At 36.9% G+C, this 20,630-nt stretch overlaps 2 protein-coding genes across 4 annotated transcripts in view; one reads left to right on the forward strand and one right to left on the reverse strand.

Annotated features, from left to right (window-relative positions):
• Positions 1-1,933: 1,933 nt before the first annotated feature.
• Positions 1,934-11,537, reverse strand: ccdc14 (coiled-coil domain containing 14). Of its 3 annotated transcripts, none has more exons than XM_051897883.1 (14): positions 11,250-11,537; positions 10,553-10,619; positions 10,400-10,455; positions 10,233-10,302; positions 10,077-10,149; positions 9,857-9,994; positions 9,112-9,330; positions 8,809-8,903; positions 6,874-7,441; positions 6,338-6,476; positions 5,626-5,708; positions 5,258-5,434; positions 3,748-3,880; positions 1,934-2,948 (listed from the first exon to the last, which is right to left on the reverse strand). In XM_051897883.1, exons 2-14 carry the CDS (start codon positions 10,580-10,582, stop codon positions 2,042-2,044), a joined length of 2,688 nt encoding a protein of 895 aa, XP_051753843.1. In that variant the 5' UTR covers positions 10,583-10,619; positions 11,250-11,537; the 3' UTR covers positions 1,934-2,041. The 3 variants fall into 3 exon arrangements, with proteins under 3 accessions (XP_051753843.1, XP_051753842.1, XP_051753845.1); XM_051897882.1 differs by having other exon boundaries at positions 11,233-11,537; XM_051897885.1 differs by lacking the exon at positions 11,250-11,537 and adding an exon at positions 10,787-10,805.
• A 3,569-nt stretch (positions 11,538-15,106) lies between these two features.
• kalrnb (kalirin RhoGEF kinase b) overlaps positions 15,107-20,630 on the forward strand; it is a 96,263-nt gene continuing 90,739 nt past the window's right edge. The window contains exon 1 of the mRNA XM_051897361.1: positions 15,107-15,785. Within this exon, the coding sequence (XP_051753321.1) occupies positions 15,716-15,785 (70 nt within the window). The 5' untranslated portion in view covers positions 15,107-15,715. The remainder of the gene's footprint in view (positions 15,786-20,630) is intronic.

Consider the following 20,630-nt stretch of genomic DNA (forward strand, 5'->3'; position numbering starts at 1 on the left):
CTGCGACCGTCCGTCCGTCTTTTTTTTTTTTTTTTTTTTTTTTTATTGAACTGAACTTTCAAAATTACTTGATACATTTCACACATTTTATAAGTATAAATTAAAAACACAACAATAATTTAAATAAAAAGAAACAAAAAAATATACTTAAAATTAAAGGTAATCACAAACGTTATATTCATTGGATTTTTCGATTTAAAAAAAACAAAAAACTTTACAGATTCTAAATAAACTTTAAAGGCTCCCTTTTACCTTCTGCTTTGTCTGTCATTGGTTATTCAATTATTATCAACTAAATTGCATTTTAAATACATAGTTGATTTAGTATTTTACATTAATGATATTTAAAAATAATATAAATATTAATAAGAATTATATCATAAGTCATTTATACATTCTGTAAAAGTTAATGTGGGGGGGGGGGGGTCTTACCTCTCTTTTAATTTTTGACATTTAGTGCTATAACAACTAAATAAGCAGATGGGGGAGGGGGGGTCTTTTCCCTTCCTATATATCTATCTATGATGCCAGACATCTCTGTATAGGATGATATCCGTCTGCCTTGAAAACAGCGCCTCCAACTGGATGAGTCGAAGATGGTCTAGTTTTAGTTGTAAAACTGCTGCTTGTGTGCAGGCCTGACGATCTCCGAAATGTTGTTGTTGGTTACTGTAAAACATATACAGATTAAAATATGACTGTAAATGGCCCTTCTCTAAATTATATTTTAATTTTTGAGCTGGACCGTTTACAGTTTCAAATGGAGGAGAGAAGACCAAAAAAAGACACATCTTCAGACTGAAATATTCGGCGTGGTGTTCATTACTATCCAGTGTTATTTTACATTTGATAACTTTAACATGTATTTCTTACATGAATATACTGTTAGACCCATCTAAAAAACTTAAAGTCATCATATCTCTCTTTATTCTGTTGCATTTATTTGTGCTGTTTGCAATTTGTTTATATGTTCTTATTTTATTACTGACTTTTTACGAAAATAAAAAAACATTGAAGAAAGAGATTTTTGTTTGTATATGCTGTCAATTATAGTTCTTAGAGAGAAAATCAGAATCTGCAAAAATCGGTATCAGCAGGTCAAAAAAAAAATAAAAAATCTCTAGGTACCTTTCCAAACAAAAAAGGCATTGGTCACTCTCAGCTGGATTCAAGACAGACAAAAAATCATTAAACCATGATCAAATCGTTTAAATCAAGCCGTCTTGCTCCCTTGTTCAATATGAGGTTGTTCTTAATAAGTTTCCTATTAAGCTCATTAAAGGCTCATTCTCCATTTTAATATTGATAAAAAGGAACATAAACCACTATTTAAAAAACTGACCGGCTGTCTGCCACGCTTTTTGGAACATTGTGCTTAAACTCAAATGTTTAAAAAAAACTCAAATAACATCATTCTTACAGTCTCTGCCACCGAGCAACGTGAATTTCAGTTACTGAATTTTGTAAAGTGACCTTGGAGGACTTAAGTATCAATTTTAGTAAACATTTAAATAAACCTTTCAAGTTCAGGAATCCCCAGTAAAAACAAGAACAAGAAAATGACATCAGTAGATTTAAATACAAACATCATCTGGTCCATTTATGAAGATTTTTTTTCTACCAGTGGATAACCTAAAATCGCCAAACAAGTCGGTTTTCAACATGTCTTGTATACTAATGTGCAATTTTTAACGTTCATATGCAAAATTAAAATTATTCAAATACAATAAATGAAGAGTTTAATGTCAGCTGTTTGGATGTATAATGTTAAAATACAGGACAAACGCCATCTGTACAGATTTAATATGGAACACATTTATGTTTGCTTAAATACCCCAAGATTCTGTATTATAAGAGATTTTAGGAAACCAAGCTACAATAGTCTTAGGACCAAAGGAAAAAAAAAACAAAAAATACAATGAGAAATGTAATATTCATTTGTTACACATAATAATTTAATAAAAATAGAGACATGTAAAATATCCATTAATTACATGTAATCAAATTAAAAACAATACACAGCACACAGTGAAATACTAAATTATTTGTTTAGATCAACTTTCAGGGTCTTCTGCAGACTTTCTATGCTGGCGTCTAGTGCTGCAAGCCCATCTCTGAAATTTTGCTCATCTTGTGTGTTAAACGTGGACCAGGAGTTTATGCTCCAATCAGAGGCTAAAGATTTAATATCACAAGAGGAAAAGGTGTTCTCTATCACTGAAGGGCGTCCAAAGTAAGTTGACTGCACACCCATCCTTTGGGCATGCTGAGATTGCACCGACTGATTGTTCAGGCCCTTATTTTTCTGATTTATCTGTAAGGCCACACCATGATGATCTGAAAGGAAATCTCTGCCATCATTCTTTGCGTCCTGAATGTGGAGCCCATCTGAGATGTCCAGCTTTTCAAAAGCACGGCCCATATATTTCAGCCCTACATGCGCATCCACATATTCTCTTTGATTCTTGGCTGTTATCGGCTCATTACACTGAGTTAGCGGTTTACTATGAGCAACTCCTGAGGCAAGTTGCACCACTGGAGTCTCCCTTAAAGAAGCAAACATTGTTCTTTTCAGCTCTTCTAACTGAGGAATGTTCTCAGCTATGGTTTCCAGGGTTGGTTTGTGTATATCCCTTTCTGTTGGTGAGCAGACTTTAGCATCTGATGGCATAAAGTTGTCTTTTCCACCATTAATCTGACCAGGGGGGACTGGTTGTAATGTCTGGGACTTACAGTGAACTTTGTGTGGAGGAGAGGCCTGTCCGATGCCCTCCAGGGTCTGAAGGTAGGACTTTACAGAGTTTGAAAGTTTATCTGACACAGTCGACTCCCTCTGTGCATTTTCATGCAATTCCAGAACACTCTTAGTAAGCTGAGAGTTTGGTTGACACAAGTCCAGCTGAGGAGAATATTTGCTAGTGTCTTTTGTTTGATTTCTCTCCAGATTTCTGTGTGCAGGAAAAAACAGGTTACAATGACCAGCATCTCACCTACATCTTCGGTTACATGCTAGATTCTCAAGATTTCATTCAAAGATGTAATTTCATTATAGTTTGCAGTAGATGAATGATTCTCAACCCAGAATTTAAATTGAACATCAAGAGGCAACATTACGGTATCAAAATGGCTTATCCTACACTTGCGAGATGAAGGCTTGTCACACAACGTGTCCATATTAGCATGTCTAACTTGGCTTAAAGGGATAGTTCACCCAAAGATGAAAATTCTGTCATAATTTACTCACCCTCAAGTTGTTCCAAACCTGTATGAATTTCTTTCTTATGTTTAACACAAAAGAAGATATTTTGAAGAATGTTGGTAACCAGACAGTTGACGGTAGCCATTGACTTCCACAGTAGGAGGAAGAAAAAAAGAAAAAAAAGAAAAAAAAAAAATACTATACTATGCGAGTCAGTGGCTACCGTCAACTGTCTGGTTACCAACATTCTTCAAAATATCTTCTTTTGTGTTCAACAGTTCAAATGATGACAGGATTTTTATTTTTGGGTGAACTAGCCCTTTAAATGACAGATGAACGTGCATCAAAATAGTGTTTGATTGATTAAATAGAGTTTGATGTCAACAAAACAGATGTGTTTTCTCCTTTTAAAAGTTAAATATATGTATTTTACTATCTTAAGTACAAACAATTATATGATCATTTGAATTTAGCATTGTTTTTTCACTGTTGGCCATGACTATCAGAACATACAGTACCAAACTCATCAGAAGAGAACCACTAGTTACCTGATGACTTCCTGCAGTCTGCTGATCTCTGCCTCTCTCTGCTGGAGACTCAGAGTCAGTACAGTTTTCTCAATCTCATACTCTTTGAGTTTACTCTGGTAGCTCTGCATTTCAGCTAATGCTTCATTCATCTCTGCATTGATACAATAGCATGACAATCACTTACAGCAAAAAGAAAAAAAGCTTAAAATATGTCAATTTAACTGCAGTCATTTGTGAAATAAAGATATCTTGGAATGTGTGACAAATGTTATAATGTAGTCACACTTGTGAATAAAGTCTAATTAGTTAACAGATTAGCGCATTGACATTAGTGCATTAATTAACTTGAACAAACAACGAACAATATATTTTTATAGCATTTATTAACTTTTGTTAATGTTAGTTAATAAAAATGGTCATGTTAGTTCACAATGCATTAACTAATGTTAACAGATATAACATTTGATCTTAAAAATGTATTAGTAAATGTTGAAATTAACATTAAGATTAATAAATGCTGTAGTATTGTTTATTGTTAGTTCATGTTAACTAGTGTAGTTAACTAATGTTAATCCTCAGGTTGTGTTCAGGTCATTCTGACCCAGAGAGGATTTTCTTTTCCCGAAAATGCTAGTTAATGTTATCGCATTGGACTAAAACTTGCTTACTTTACTCACCCAGGGTATAACTACTTCCTCAAAATTTTCTGAGAAATTTTGTTTTTTCCCCCCTCGTTACACTTGTGGTGTTCCCGTTAAAAAAATTATCTGGCTACAAAAAAATGCTTACAAATCTCTCATTACTCTATATTATCACCTAATATTGGATTAAATCTCTTTGTCAACTTTTTTAATTAGGACAGGTTTTGTATTTATTTCATTGATCTGAGTCTCATTGATCTGAAGATAAAGTTCATCTCTACGGAAAAAGAAAGCCTGTAATACTCAAAATAGTTTTTGTGTTTGTATGTGTGTGTGTGTGTGTGTTTGTGTGCACGAGTGTGCATGTATCCATGAATGCACAGGTCTGAGGCCTTTATCTTCGCAAGCACACATGTAAATATGCGAACATGATGAATATGCACATGAAAATGTTTCTCTTATTTTCAATCTCCCCCATCGATTTTCAATAGATTGTCATTTTTACATATATATACTCAATCAATCAATGAGGCCTACAATCAGACAGTTTAAAAAATAAATACAAAACCTGTCCTAACTGAAAGAAAACAAGTTGACAAAAAGATTGAGTCCAATATTAGGTGATAATATAGAGTAATGAGAGATTTGTAAGCATTTTTTTGTAGCCCGGTCATTTTTGACCGGGAACACCACAAGTGTAAGAAAGAAAACAAGTTGACAAAATATTGAATCCAATATTTGATGATAATACAGCATAACGAGCGATTTACAAGCCATTTTTAAAAGGCTGGTCATTTTTGACCGGGAACACAAAAGGTGTTACAGGGTTTTCAACACAGCACAAGGGTTAAAAGCTAAAAACCAACAGTCTAAGAGAATACTCTTACCCAGCCTTAGCCGACTGTTCTCGAACTCACACAACTCTTTGTGCTGCTTCAGGTCACCATCTTTATCCTCCATGGCTTTCCGCAGTCTCATGTTCTCCTGTTGCAGATCATCAAGCTCTCTTCGGCTCTCATTTAACTGAGTTTGTAGAGTGAAGTTCAGAGACTGCAATGCAACCACTGTAACACAACCATGAAAATGAACACAAAGATTGTTTTCATGCATCCACTCAGCTAGACAGAAAATAAAAGGCTAAATTCTAAAAATATATTTACATATTTGCACATTTACTCCTCCATATGATGTATTCATTCTTCAAGTCAAGCCCTTTACAGACAGAACAGAGAGAAGACAGCACGGCTCCACTCACCCTCCATGTCGCAAGCCTCTGGTCTGCCTCGCCGTTCTGCTCTCTCTCTCTCCAATAACTGCTGATTGAGTATTCGCAAACGCCTAGGAGACATGCCAATAAATAGAAATTAGGGTTGTCAATTTAAGTGTAATTAACTATGAAGAAAATAACATGATAGAAAATTAACACATTCTGCATGATCAGGCTTATGTCATCACATGTGAGCCTCCATGCCTATATCTGATACCATATATGAAATGAGTGGAGGGCAGTGGGAGCCCACATCAGTGTTTTTTCATGGGGCCCAGAATTTACTAGCTACAGCCCTGCCCATATATGGCAGTAAGTACAGGACAGGAAAACTTATCACATTGCTAAGGGTTATCTTAATTAGTGTATGACCACCTGTCTTCTGCTGGCAAACCATTAAAATAACTGGAGAAGGTGTCCAGATGATCCATGTTGTAAAAATATTCTGACTACTACTGCAGAACTGTCACTTTCTGCCACCAGGTAGGCTCTGCCCACAAAATACACCATCGCACTTTACAAACACCCAAATGGTCTATTCAATGCTTTTGTCTGCCACAATGTCACAAAGTTAATAGCCTTAATACAAATACACACACATCCTTGCAACACACTGACATGCATGTCTATACTTGTGTTATATTCTTTTCTGCAGCAGTAGTTAAGATTTAGGATTCTATACACTCTTTGAGTCGCTGACCTTCGCAGCTGTACATTCTCACTCCTGAGTGGCTGTAAAGCGAGCGCAATCTCAGCCTGGATGTTGGTGCTGCCCACCATGACAGGAAGTATTGAGATACTCTGCTCCACCTCAGAGATCAGGCGCACAGCATCACTGTCTGCACAGAAGAGAAAACGTGTAATAAAATGTGAAGATAACACACAGAGAGAAAATCTGCTCATCTGCAAATCCAGGAAATCAATCCTTGTGTGTCTTGACATCTGAAGGTCCAATATTTTAACTGTTAAAGAATGTGAATTAGATATTTCAAACTTGGGATGGTTATCAACTTTTATAAATGATGACTTCCAGATGACTGGAAGACAGCCCTGTAATAAGACCCTGACAGCAACATAGCAAGAACAAGATTTATAAAAATAAAAAGCTCCCAAATGTATCATTGTTTTTGTCTATAAAATTAAAGTCAGTGTTGTCCAATCTAAAGTGTTAAAGATGGACAGAAAGTCAAAGGGAGGAAAATAAAATAAATGTAAAAATAAATCAAATATTCTCACCCTGATTAGCCACTAAAGTCTTCAGCTCTCCCAGCAGATATTTAACAGTCATCACTTTCTGTGCAGTTTTCTCTGGACTGGTGGGTTTGACTTTGTGAACTGTTAATTTCTCATAGCTGGTCTGACAGCTGATGTCTCTGACAGGTGTCTTATCCATCCCATCATTTTCATCTTCATCCTCTGCACTAGAACTTCCCTTCTCCACACTCTCCTCAGAGCAGATCTCCTGTTCTGGTCCATTTGGATCAGACTGAGTCAGGCTGACCTGGAGCTGCTTGGGCATCTGTGTTGCTGAGGAACAGGTCAAGGACCCAGTGGACAATGTCAATTCAACCTGAGGTAGCCCGTGCCCTACTGGAGCACAGGATCCATTTTGGACAGGAGATACAGTAACTGGAGACTGTCGTTGGACTGCAGGTGGGATGGAGAAAGAAGCCGCATACTGAGTTGGAGTGGCAGACATTTCTACAGAACCATGAGGGCAGGAGGGGATGGCAGCACTCATGGCCCTCAACTGATGAAACTCCCCAGATGAGCCACCACTGCTCAGCACACACTTTGAAGTACACTAAATGACAGAGAAAGACGAAAGCAAGGAGAATGAGACACATAGGGAAACAGATCCAATGAGTAAAAGTGTCAGAGTGTAAAAGTAACCAGAAAATAGACAGGAAGACAGAAAATGAAAAGCACCTGTATTATTAGAGCACTCAATTAAGTGTTAATTTAGTACAATTAACTGTTTAATTTGACACATGCAATATGTATATTCAATAAAAATCATCCTACCATCGCATTTCAAAGAAAGTCACCAAAACCTTTCAAAAGTTTGAGGTCAATAAGTTAAATTAATACTTTTATTCAGCAAGTATGCATTTAATTGATAATTTTATCACAAAAAAAAAAAAATCTATTTCAAATAAATGCTGTTCTTTAAAAAATTCTACTCAACAACGAATCCTGAAAAAAAATTTATCACTGTTTCCACAAAAAATATTAAGTGACATGACTTTTCAACATTGGCAAGAATAAGAAATGTTTGTTGAGCAGCACCAAATTAGCATATTGTTTAAATTTCTTTGTTTTAAGAAATTATTTTAATTTTTAATTATTTATGTGTTGTTTGTATAATAATGTGACACTGAAGACTGGATTAATGGCTGCTAAAATTCAGCTTTGCCATCACAGGATTAAATTACATTTAAAAATATATTAAAATAGAAAAGTGTTATTTTAAATGGTAATAATATTTCACAGTATTACTGTTTTTTTACTGTATTTTTAATTAAATAAATGCAGCCTTGTAAGCATGAGACTCCAAAACATTCATAAAATCTTAACGACCCCAAACTTTGAATGGCAGTGTAAGTCTTGACACATATGTACAAATCAGTGTTAATGTGATAGGCTTATGTTCAATTAAAATAATAAAAACAAATAGACTGAATTCCACTTTGGTCCTTTCTAGTAAACACTTTACTTGTCTGCCAAAGTAATATTGATGAATTATCTTAATTTGGGTGATTTTATAATCAGTAACTGATATGTATTGCAAATTATTGATTAAAGGGTTAGTTCATCCAAAAATAAAAATTCTGTCATTAATTACTCACCCTCATGTCGTTCCACACCCTTAAGACCTTCGTTCATCTTTGAAACACAAATTCAAATTGAATGTGGTAATTTCGTTGCTTTCAATGGAGGATAAAAAACCTCTTGGATTTCATCAAAATATCTTAATTTGTGTTCCGAAGATGAACGAAGGTCTTACGGGTGTGGAACGACATGAGGGTGAGTAATTAATCACAGAATTTTCATTTTTGGGTGAACTAACCCTTTAATCACCATATTGTGTATTGATTCATTTTGAATTGATTGACAGCTCTCGCTGTTCTATTTTAAGTTGCTTAATAGATTATGTTGCAGTAGATGTACAGGTTCACTGTGAGCTGATCCAGGTCTCTGAGGGCTCAACGCAGGAGTAGATGTAGTCAGCCGGCTGTTAAATACAGTGGATGTCTGAACCTGAGCTGCAAACAGAGGGAGAAACTATTTAATGATGATATCAGTGCTAGAATAGTAGTAACACTGATTAGAGTAAGACATTCTTAGAAATGATCATCATTTGAGCAGGCCCTTACGGAACCCACAGAACTAAATATTTTAGATATTTTATTTATTAATATATTTATTAAAAGTATCAGTTGCTATATAATGTGTTAGTGATTGTCTGTTTACCAGAAGTCGGCAGATTACAGCTAGCAGCAGGCTGAGAGTAGGCCAGTGGAACTGAGTTGTGCTGGGCATCTTCTGCTTGCGTTACATGGGTCAGTGCTGAAGGTTGATCTTGTGATCCTTGCACCCGTCTGACCCCAGAGTGCTGATCACCACGACAACATGGCTGCCCTGCTGAACTCAGGTGACAGCTGGCAGATGGAATCGTCTTCTGCACTGCAGCTACAGTAAGAAAAATACAATAAGCCGTCAAGCAGTATTTATTTTATGCTTCTGCAAATGGTTGTTAAAAAGAATCACCTGCTGTGGCATTCAAATCCTACTAAGGATTTTACAACAAAGGATGGAAGTGAAACAAAAAGATTGACAAACATGTCATTTCAAAAACAATGGATGCTGGTTAAAACAAATTCGCAATTCTGAACTCAAAATTGCATGAAAAAAGTCAGAATTTACTTTTTTTAATCACAAAATTCTGACTTTTTCTTGCAATTCAGAGTTTATATCTTACAATTCTGAGGAAAAAGTCAGAAATGTGAGATATAAACTCGCAACTTTTTTTCTGCAATTGTGAGTTAAATAAAGTTGTTTATATCTCGCAATTCTGACTTTTTAACAGAATAAGTGATATATAAAGTCGCAATTAGCTTTTTTATTTTTATATTCCATGGTGGAAACCAGCTTCCACAAAAAACAGATATCAAAGCAAGTATTTCTAAGATGAAAAAATAAACCAGGAGGACATTACCTGCCCTTTTTTTCACATGTATTGCCGTGTTTGTCTTCTTCCCATGCTTTTTCTTGTCAATCTCGATTTTTCTTGATAAATTCTTGGGTTTGGATTTGAAGGTGTAGGTTTTTGTTCCCTGTGGTTTGGGCTTTGATTCTGTTGTGTGAAAATTATTAAATCTCATTGGTACTTAATTGCTGAACATGGAAAATTGGGTCTGATTTTGTAAATACAATACCTGCATGTTCGGCTTGAAGTATTCCATTGAGTAAAGCAGCACATCGGTCCAGTCCCTTGTGTATTGTTGTCACCTAGAAGCAATTGTCAATGTGAAAGAATGTTTAAAAATCATTAAACTGATTCTTTATACACTACTTCATGTATGCTTCTTTACCTGATCTTCAGAGTCTGTAGAATAAAGAGAATACGCTGGTTCCAGAGGAGCAACACATCTCCCAGCAACACTAAACCAGACAGCATTTATGTTTGTTAAAAGTGTATTACAAATAGCATCTAAAATTCATGCAGTATGGACAGGATTTCTGTTATCTGGTTTGTTACCGTTTTTTGTGTATTTGTCCCCGTCCAGAGCCCGTCAGCCTGCCTGACGAGACCACCTGCAAAAGATCATTTGCTTTATTAATAAAACAAAACATTATATTATAACTTAAATATATAATAATTAAAACAAATATATTAGTTGACAACCACTACCTTTGGTCTTGATACTCCTTGACTTGCCATGCGAGATGTATATTCGGTTAAATCTTCAGAAGTTCACCTACATGTATCAAGCAGCAAATATTTATTTATCATGATCATATAGGTCTAATAATGGTTTACCGTTGCTTCTTGTATTTATTGCGTGGATTAATTTAAAAAACGTAAAAACCAAATGACATATCAAACTACTAATCTAAAAACGAATGGATGAAAATCAAAACAAACTGTCTCTGTTGCAATCACCGCTACACAATCGTTTCGTTCAAAACGGAAGCCGAGTGCCGTAGTCCAATAGAAAAACAGTTCGTTTTAATCTCTGGATTTCATTGGTGGATTACGGTGAAATCTTTGCAAACCTTTCGTCTATTGGTCTCAGACTATGTCAGTCATATGAACACTAGCCACTCATCTCCTTAGAATTGGCTAACGCCCATTAAGACTTCAGTTCAGACGCCGAAAGGGTGTTTCTATGGAGATGGGGTGGAAGAATAATCAGTACTTCGCGGTTTTGTAAAATGATATTCCCGCGCGTCAGTGCTAGAAGCGAATGAACTTACTTTTTATTTTTAATTTGCTGCTTTGTATGTATGTGTATATAATGATTTTCTTCGTCAATAGTAAATATAAGCTCAAGTAGTTTTCATTAATTCTAGTGAAATTAAATCAGTCACCATAAGTGGTGGTCTACCGTATTTGTTGATCCGACACTGCTGAGTGCTGAATACCCTACATTACATCCAGTCTTGACTCAGAGCAAGAAAGCTGAAAACCCTCAACGCTATTTTTGGGTGTTTATTGGCTCCTGGGAAATGGGTGGATGAGGTTTCAGTCTGTTCTCTTCCTCTCGTTATCCCATTAAATGCTCATCCCAAACACACTTATGACTGCTGATGAAATCAGACACCTCATCATGCCATTATATGCCTTCCTGTGATGAAAGGAATTAGAGCTTTTCAAAAGGGAAAAGTGAACAAAACTATTTATAAATGGATTTATGCGGACAAAAACATTAAGTCAGGGTTCAGATACATTTGTATGAGGCCTATATACACCAATCAGGCATAACATGAGCACTGACAGGTGAAGTGAATAACAACGATTATCTCTTTATCACGGCATCTGTTAGTGGGTGGGATATATTAGGCAGCAAGTGAACATTTTGTCCTCAGAGTTGATGTGTTAGAAGCAGGAAAAATGGGCAAGCGTAAGGATTCGAGCGAGTTTGACAAGGGCCAAATTGTGATGGCTAGATGACTTGGTCAGAACATCTCCAAATCTGCAGCTCTTGTGGGGTGTTCCCGGTCTGCAGTGGTCAGTATCTATTAAAAGTGGTCAAAGGAAGAAACAGTGGTGAACCAGCGACAGGGTCATGGGCGGCCGAGGCTCATTGATGCACGTGGGGAGCGAAGCTGGCCTGTGTGGTCCGATCCAACAGACGAGCTACTGTAGCTCAGATTGCTCAAGAAGTTAATGCTGGTTCTGATAGAACGGTGTCAGAATACACAGTGCATCGCAGTTTGTTGCGTATGGATCTGCATAGCTGCAGACCAGTCAGGGTGCCCATGCTGACCCCTGTACACCGCCGAAAGCACCAACAGTGGGCACGTAAGCATCAGAACTGGACCAGAGAGCAATGGAAGAAGGTGGCCTGGTCTGATGAATCATGTTTTCTTTTACATCACGTGGATGGCCGGGTGCGTGTGCGTCGCTTACACACATGGCACCAGGATGCACTATGGGAAGATGGCAAGCCGGCGGAGGCAGTGTGATGCTTTGGACAATGTTCTGCTGGGAAACCTTGGGTCCTTCCATCCATGTGGATGTTACTTTGACACGTACCACCTACCTAAGCATTGTTGCAGACCATGTACACTCTTTCATGGAAACGGTTCCCTGGTGGCTCTGGCCTCTTTCAGCAGGATAATGCACCCTGCCACAAAGCAAAAATGGTTCAGGAATGGTTTGAGGAGCACAGAAATGAGTTTGAGATGTTGACTTGGCCTCCAAATTCCCCAGATCTCAATCCAATCGAGCACCTGTGGGATGTGCTGAATAAACAAGTCAAATCCATAGAGGCCCCACCTCGCAGCTTACAGGACTTAAAGGATCTGCTGCTAACATCTTGGTGCCAGATACCACAGCACACCTTCAGGGGTCTAGTGGAGTCCATGCCTCGACGGGTCAGGGCTGTTTTGGCAGCAAAGTGGGACCAACACAATATTAGGAAGGTGGCCATAATGTTATGCCTGATCTTGTAGTTTGCTTAATAATCTGTTATCTATAAACTATCGTTAAACTGTTTAAAATTAGAGATATTATAAAATAAGAAACCGATATCTGAAGTGAAAAATATTTAATTCCCATTTGTGCATCCAGGTAAGAGATTGCCATGTCATCTTGAGTCTGTGAAACCTCTCTGTTCTCTTCTGCCATACAGATACAGGTCACAACATCTCAAATGGCAAACATGCATCAGTGCACACAGGTGAGCTCATCGTCATCCAGTATAAAGCATACATGATGAGCCACGGCATTTCTGAATGTCTTTATAAAAAATAAAAAAGCCATTAACAACAATAGCCATTTTTTGCAGACAATCATCAACCAAATTTAAATCAAATTTCATGTACAGTAATCCATAAATTCTGTAGTTTTATTCACTCCCTCTCAGATTCAAGAATATGATCACCTGTGCATGCACAGCAATAAAATTTTCAGGTTTGAGATCCACAAAATCAGAAATGGTGGGCAGAGGGTTTTCCTGGACCAGTGCTTTGAAGTACCTCAAGAATTGAAATTCTTCCTTATGAATGTTTGATGATTTCTATAGATTTATATTCTGCTTTCTCAGCAGGTTAAATAAATCTGCATAAAGTGATGTGAAGCTGTTCGTTTTGATCCTCAGAGCGCTGCCCACTCAATAATGATCTCCAGCTAGGATTTGATGGCATCCTTACGGAGGGATTATCACCATCACCTTCTTTGGTGCAAGAGACATTATGGAAGTTAAGACCTACACCAAGAATAAACAATCAATCTGTTACAGGTTCATTTAAATAAGTAGAAAAATGATACAAATAAAGTTTTTCTACTAAAACACTGTGTGCTTTGTTGAATTCAATGGCTGTTTCAAACTGAATGAAAAATACTGAATAACTATAGTATTTTTTTTATCACTCGATCTAAGAAGCTGAGGCCTCTATGAACCCACATTTCCTCAAGAGGGCGGCATTTCACCATCATTTTCTAGCCTCAATCTCTCTCTAAGAAAACATTTCATTCTCAGTCATTGAATTTAAGGTATGCACTAGAATGATTAATCATTTTAATGTTATCTTACAAATCTGCAAGTCACACTGTGGTAATACAATCATTAAGTATACAATCACTTGTTTTCGCAGATGTTGAATTCACCCATGTGCAAAATCTGAATCACAGGAAGGACTAAATTTCCTGGTTAGAGTCGACAGGGCTATTTAACTTCCAGAAACAACACAATTGTGCCCACGTTCAAGCATACTTTTGATTTCTAAATAAACATTCTCATTCATAAGAGGGGAGGGGGGAGGGTGATTGACAGTAGTGCTGATGGCAAATTCTCACCAAACAAAATAATATTGTTAGTATTATACTTAGACCATACTGAGAATATAATAAGTTCTCTAACACAATACAATAATACACTACTTTATTAATCATTAAAATGTTTGTTTGTTTTTTTTACCATAGACCGACAGGTTAGTTCCGGTCCTCTAATTTGATTGGCTGACTGTCGTTCAGGAATGCTGACATCACTCAGACGTTTTGTTTAGTGTTTCGCGGAGTGGAAGTGGAGCTAGGAAGATGTTTTTAGCGTTGTGATTTTTTTATTGCGAATTTTAAGCGGAGTTGTGTGGTTTTGCCTGCAGCGAGGAGTGGGGGCGAGGGGTCAAAAGTTAGACCACGAAGGCTACGTTGTTCTTGCTTAAAATATCACTTGGAGCAGGGTTTCTCTCAGCAGCCAGCAGAGAATGAGAAATGGAAAACCTGGAGTGGAGTTTGAGCTGGAGTGATTACAGAACGCTTTTGCTTTGAGCTGAGAGGGGACATCTGTAGCTCCGCTCCGCTCATATATTTGCTCCAGACCATGAAGTTTTTTTTTTTTTTTTTTTTACAACCGTTTTCATTTGTTACCTAAAAGTACGAACAAATTGGCGTGTGTTTTTTTCTGAAATGCAACAATATTCGATATGAATTATTATTTAAATATTAATTCTTATACAAAATATAATAAATAATATAATCTATTTTCAAAAATTGTAATTTTACAGATTATATAAGAATATCATAACCAATATTTATTTATTTATTTTTTTAAAAATAATATAAGTTGATATTCAGCGAAGAAATATTCATTTTTAATAAATAAAAAAAACCCAGTAAATAAGTTTTAATTTTAAGGAGGTTCCAATGATAACAGACTGCGATTCACTGATTCTAATTAGTAAGCATCCCTTAAACAGGACCGTATGGTGATGGTAGGGGTTCTCCGGCCTCTTGAAAAATACACACACCCCATTATTAGGAAGCGCTTGAGCACATCAGGAGGACAGATTGGTCCAGTTCTCCAGGCTGCACCACAATAAAGAACCTCCCTCGCGCTAGAACGATTGTATAGGCTACATACATCTATAACAGTCGTTGCATTAGCTGCATTGTTTAATCTGTAATAGTGGGAGCCCATCGTGGGAGGCAAATTGCGGTTCGGTCGGTCAGTGTAGGGGAGCGCTGCCATTATATCCACTGGGTTGTGCAAGACATCGAACGAATGGAGGAATATACTTCGGGTGGAGGAGGAACGAATGAATAAGGGATTTTACAAGACCTGCATTAACGTTGCACGCGTGTTTTTTACGACTCTTTCTATCGGGGTTCCCCCAGCAGTTGTCTTGCAGAGGCGGGTAGGCTTTAAACAATAGCGCCCGGTGGAGCGCTGGATACAGTATCGCTGAGCGCAGAACCTCCGGCATCATCATCATCATCATTCACTACTACGAGCGTTCACCAATGGAGACGGCCACGCGCTCTGGTGTTCTTCACACATAGAGTACAAAGATCCGTAGGTGTAAAATCTGACCATCATCATAATCATCATCCGTGGAAACATATTCTGCAATGATGAATTCTGCCGAGGCGGCTGAGGATGGACCGAACGATGCAGATACGGAGCCTTTTTTCAAAACAGGTAGTTTTATTATATGTTTTTGTTACAATGGATGTCAATGAGTTTATTTTACTCACTAGGTGCATCCATCCGTACATACACTTTGGGATGCATTACTAAGTTAAACAGCATTAGAAGCTGTCAGATGTGTCCCATTATGTCTGAGTGACATAATTTAATGGTTTGGATGTGCATCACACGCTGTACAAATATCACATTGCATATATTGTAGAGCCTGCGATGCATATAAGCCATGTTCCTCAAAAGCCAGTGTGTGATGTTCATATAGCAGTGCTTTTTATTGGCATGTTCAACGCCCTTATATTGTGTGTCTAGGTTATTTTGCACAAGAGCAAGGAATCCCCGTGTAAATAGGATAGCCTACTACTTCACCTGTCACTTTTTCCTCACACCTTCAACACATTCTCTAATTATGTTACTATCACCTCCGGACGCGCCGGGGATCGCGCTGCGCGGCGCCGCGGCGGGCGCGGGAGTGGCTCAGCCTTTTGTCGGTCGTGACATTGATTCATGTTTCAGAGCCTGAAGCCTGTTGATTCACACAAACAGCAGATAGTCTCAGTACTGTACTTCCTTCACGCGAGAAACAGAAAAGCTCTTTAATGTGAGAATGGGCAGCGTTTTCTGGCATGGAAAGAGGGCATCTCTTCTGCATCCAGCCAACCCCTTGCTCATGTCCACCCTGACACCTCCACCAGTTGTGGTTTTATTCACTTTTATTTACTAGACACTTGTCAGTGCATGAACTATGACCCTTAAAACTGACCCACTTCTCGTTTGCCTGACAACATAAGCCAGTAATGCACAGATATATACTGTATGTTCTCTATGGAAAGCTCTGTGTTGGAATGTGAACATGCATATATAATCCCCATATATGTATGTCATGTGTGCGTGCGCACTGATATGTGCTGTGCACACGCTGTTATATATGTTTTGTGTTGTTCGCAACTAACATCATGAGCCACGGATGGTGTTTGTTTATGTGAACACATGTATTAGCACATCATGCTAACACTTTTGTCATTTTACAATTTAGATAATATGATCAGAGATGGCTGAACATAGTCGTCTATGTGGATGAGTGTTTGTGTAGAATATATGGGAATCTGGGGCTAGTTGTCACACTTTTCATTCCTGTAAATATTTCTCAGAGTGGGCTTATTGTATTTATACATGCCTTGCTATTGAGCTTTCCATCATTGTTGCCCAGGTAAAAATATACAGTTGATTTAACCCACTTTGACCCACATTTGTGGTTATATGCCCCTGTTTTGATTTAAAATATATGAGCAAAATTGTTACAATGAGAACCTGCTTTTAAATAGCATATTATAAGCACATTTTAAACTGTAAAACAATTATTAAGCACAACACATTTAATACAAAAGCAAAAATTAAAAACCTAACATACAAAAATATTACAAGTGTTTTGTTCAACAGATATTGAAATTAATAAAGGGTAAAAATTGCAAATTTTACAACACGTGACAACTTGCTCCAACTTGTAATTTACTGAAAAATACCTTTGTTGTGAGAAGAGCACAATTTAAACTTTCAGTTAAAATCAGCTTCATATATTCTTATGACTATTGCTTTAATATCTCAGTGGTTTATTGTGTTCACTTTTTACCCAGCATCTATAGAAAAATGTTATATTGAAATTTTAGTTGAGAAGATAGAATTCACAAAAATGTTCATTTCTTACTCTGTATTCTCGTCATTTTCCTTTACAAATATTTCAAGTCATTTTCATTTCACGCTTATGTGGCGCTTTTCACCATACATATCATTTCAAAGCATGCTTTAGAGAAAATGCATGTTTCAAGTGTTACAATCAAGAAGAAAATTACTTAGGAAAGCAAAATGACTTGAGATATTAAGCATTTTTTTTGAAAACAAAACAAAACAAATATAGATAAATATAATTTAGAAAGACAAAGAATTTCTCTGAACAACTGTATTAAAATGAATTTAGTTTATACTTAAAACAAGAAAAACATATCTGCCATTGGTTAAGAAAAATAAACTTAATTTAAATGGAAAACAAGTTTATTTTTCTTATTCTTCTTGTTTTAAGCATAAACTCACTTAATTTTGATACACTTTTCAGAAAAATACATTAGGTATAACTTATTAAAGGATTAGTTCACTTTGAAATGAAAATTACCCTAAGCTTTATTCACCCTCAAGCCATCCTAGGTGAATATGTCTTTCAGATGAATACAATCTGAGATATTTTTATAAATACCCTGACTCATCTAAGCTTTATAATGGCAGTGAATGAGGCCAATGAGTATAAAGCTCAAGAAAGTGCATCCATCCATCATAAACGTACTCCACATGGCTCTGGTGGGTTAATAAAGGCCTTTTGAAGTGCAGCGATGCATTTGTGTAAGAAAAATATCCATATTTAACAAATTATAAAGTAAAATATCTAGCTTCTGCCAGACCGCCTTCTTATTCAACTTACGAAGAAAGTGTAATACCTCTCACTTTTCAAAATGCTTACACTACGTCCTACACCTTCCATATTCAACTTACAGAAAAAGCTTAACGGACGCGACGTCAGATACGCTTTCTTCCTAAGATGAATACAGAAGGCGGTCTGGCAGAAGCTAGATATTTTACTTTATAACTTGTTAAATATGGATATTTTTTTACACAAGCGCATCGTTTCACTTCAGAAGGCTTTTATTAATCCCCTGGAGCCGTGTGGAGTACGTTTTGCTTTGAAAAGATGCACTTTCTTCAGCTTCATACTCATTGGTCCCATTCACTGCCATAATAAAGCTTAGATGCATCAGGATATTTATTAATATAACTCTGATTGTGTTCATCAGAAAGAAGAAAGTCATATACACCTAGGATGGCTTGAGGGTGAGTAAATCTTGGGGTAATTTTCATTTCAAAGTGAACTAATCCTTTAAGTAAATGTATCTTGATTGAAGAATGCTGAGTAAGAAACTCATTTTCGCAATATTTTAATTTAAGACAATTTCGGTTTAAAAGCAACATAAAAAAACACTGCTAGAATCAGGCATTCGTGTAAAAATGCTTAAAGTTACTCAGTAGCCCTCGAGAATACTACTGTCAGTCTGTCTCTCTGGTATCTCATTTAGCAGGAGGTGTGTGCACAGGGCAAATTCTGATTGTCTTCACCCTGTGATTCCTCCTATGATGGAGATTCTCTGGCACGTCCCTCCCACACCCCCTGTGCTGTTATCCAGCATATTCATAGTCTAATAGTGCCTGTATTTCTGGTCTCTTCATCGGATTAGCATGATCACACTGGGTGGGATAATCATGTGCACAGGATTGGTCGTCAGGGAATCAGGTTGTCCCTTGTCCGCAAGGATGTCAGACACTGTGAGAGGGCAGCAGAGACAGACACCGCTGTGCCAATGTGAGAGATCACAATCACTGTGTGGGGATAAGCGTCTTGTTCATGCACAGCATCCCTGCAGACGCTCATCTGGGGTCTTATTTGAGGTGAAAGTGGGAGGCAGAATGAAACAGAGACTGGATGTTGGTTTATGAACATTAATCATCTCATTACCTCTTACATGAGTACACTTGATTAGTACGATCTGTTTACACCCCAGTGGAGGGTATGTTTAGGGATGGGGTTAGGGGTGGTCCTTCATGGTTACTTTTTTCTAAAAGTTTGTTTTTGTATGATTCACATTGTACGAATTTATTGGAAATGATACGAAATCACCACCTTGTAAAATAGTTACATTTTCCGTGATATCAGTTTGGATAGATAGATAGATAGATAGATAGATAGATAGACACAATCTCATGGCAATTGGTAACAATTTTATGTTTTTGGTGAATTGGTGGCTAATTCGTATGATCTCATTTTTATGTTTTTGTAAGATCTGTTTACACCGCAGTGACAGGTATGTTTAGGGATGGGGTTAGGGGTGGTCCTTCATGGTTACTTTTTTCTAAAAATTGTTTGTTTTTTTACGATTCACATTGCCACCTTGTAAAATAGTTATGTTTTTCCGTGAGATTGGGATGGATGGATGGATGGATAGATAGATAGATAGATAGATAGATAGATAGATAGATAGATAGAACAAAAACAGGTGCTATTTGGAATTATGTAAGTCAGCAAATAAGTTGATTTATTACAAAGTAATTGAACATGGTCAGTGCCCAGAGTAACTGGGGTTGACAGAGAGTTGGCCTAAAAACCAAGAAGGTCCCTTGTGTATTATAGCTGGAATCATTTTAAGCTGCTTAGCTTGTGGGTTTCTCTTGCTTAGGCCATGGCCAAAATGTTACGGTTGTCTGTAATGTGGTAAAACCACAGTGTCTCCTTTCTGATAATATAAGCCAATGAAATCATAGTCAAAAATATTTTTTTAGAAAGTATCATAGGACTCATAAGCCTAGATATGTATGTGTGCTCGTATGTGAGGACGATAATTATCTCTCAATGTAATTCTTACATAATGATTTCTAATCATTTAAATGGCTATTATGCTTCTGGTGGTTTATGCTTTGCATAACTTACTTTTTGCATAGAGTAACTAACCCATAGAGTTTCTTATATAGGTTTTGGACATTTAAAGGTTGAGATTTGCAGAGAATGGATGTTCACAGATCATTGACATGATTTCTTAGCTCCAACACCCAGATTTTAAAGAAACATATCCTGTACTGTGAAGCTCACAGCTGTTGAATTTATGATTGCTCTTATATTATGTTCATACATTCAAAGTTCATAGATAAAGAGTATTTCCATTTCCTGTTGGACTCCATTCAGTTTAAAAACTGTGAAAATGAAATAGCTGCACTTGAAAATGTTTTGTAATTTTTACAGGGGAAAAT

This window comes from Ctenopharyngodon idella, chromosome 6 (assembly GCF_019924925.1).
Source record: "Ctenopharyngodon idella isolate HZGC_01 chromosome 6, HZGC01, whole genome shotgun sequence".
Classification (NCBI taxonomy): domain Eukaryota; kingdom Metazoa; phylum Chordata; class Actinopteri; order Cypriniformes; family Xenocyprididae; genus Ctenopharyngodon; species Ctenopharyngodon idella.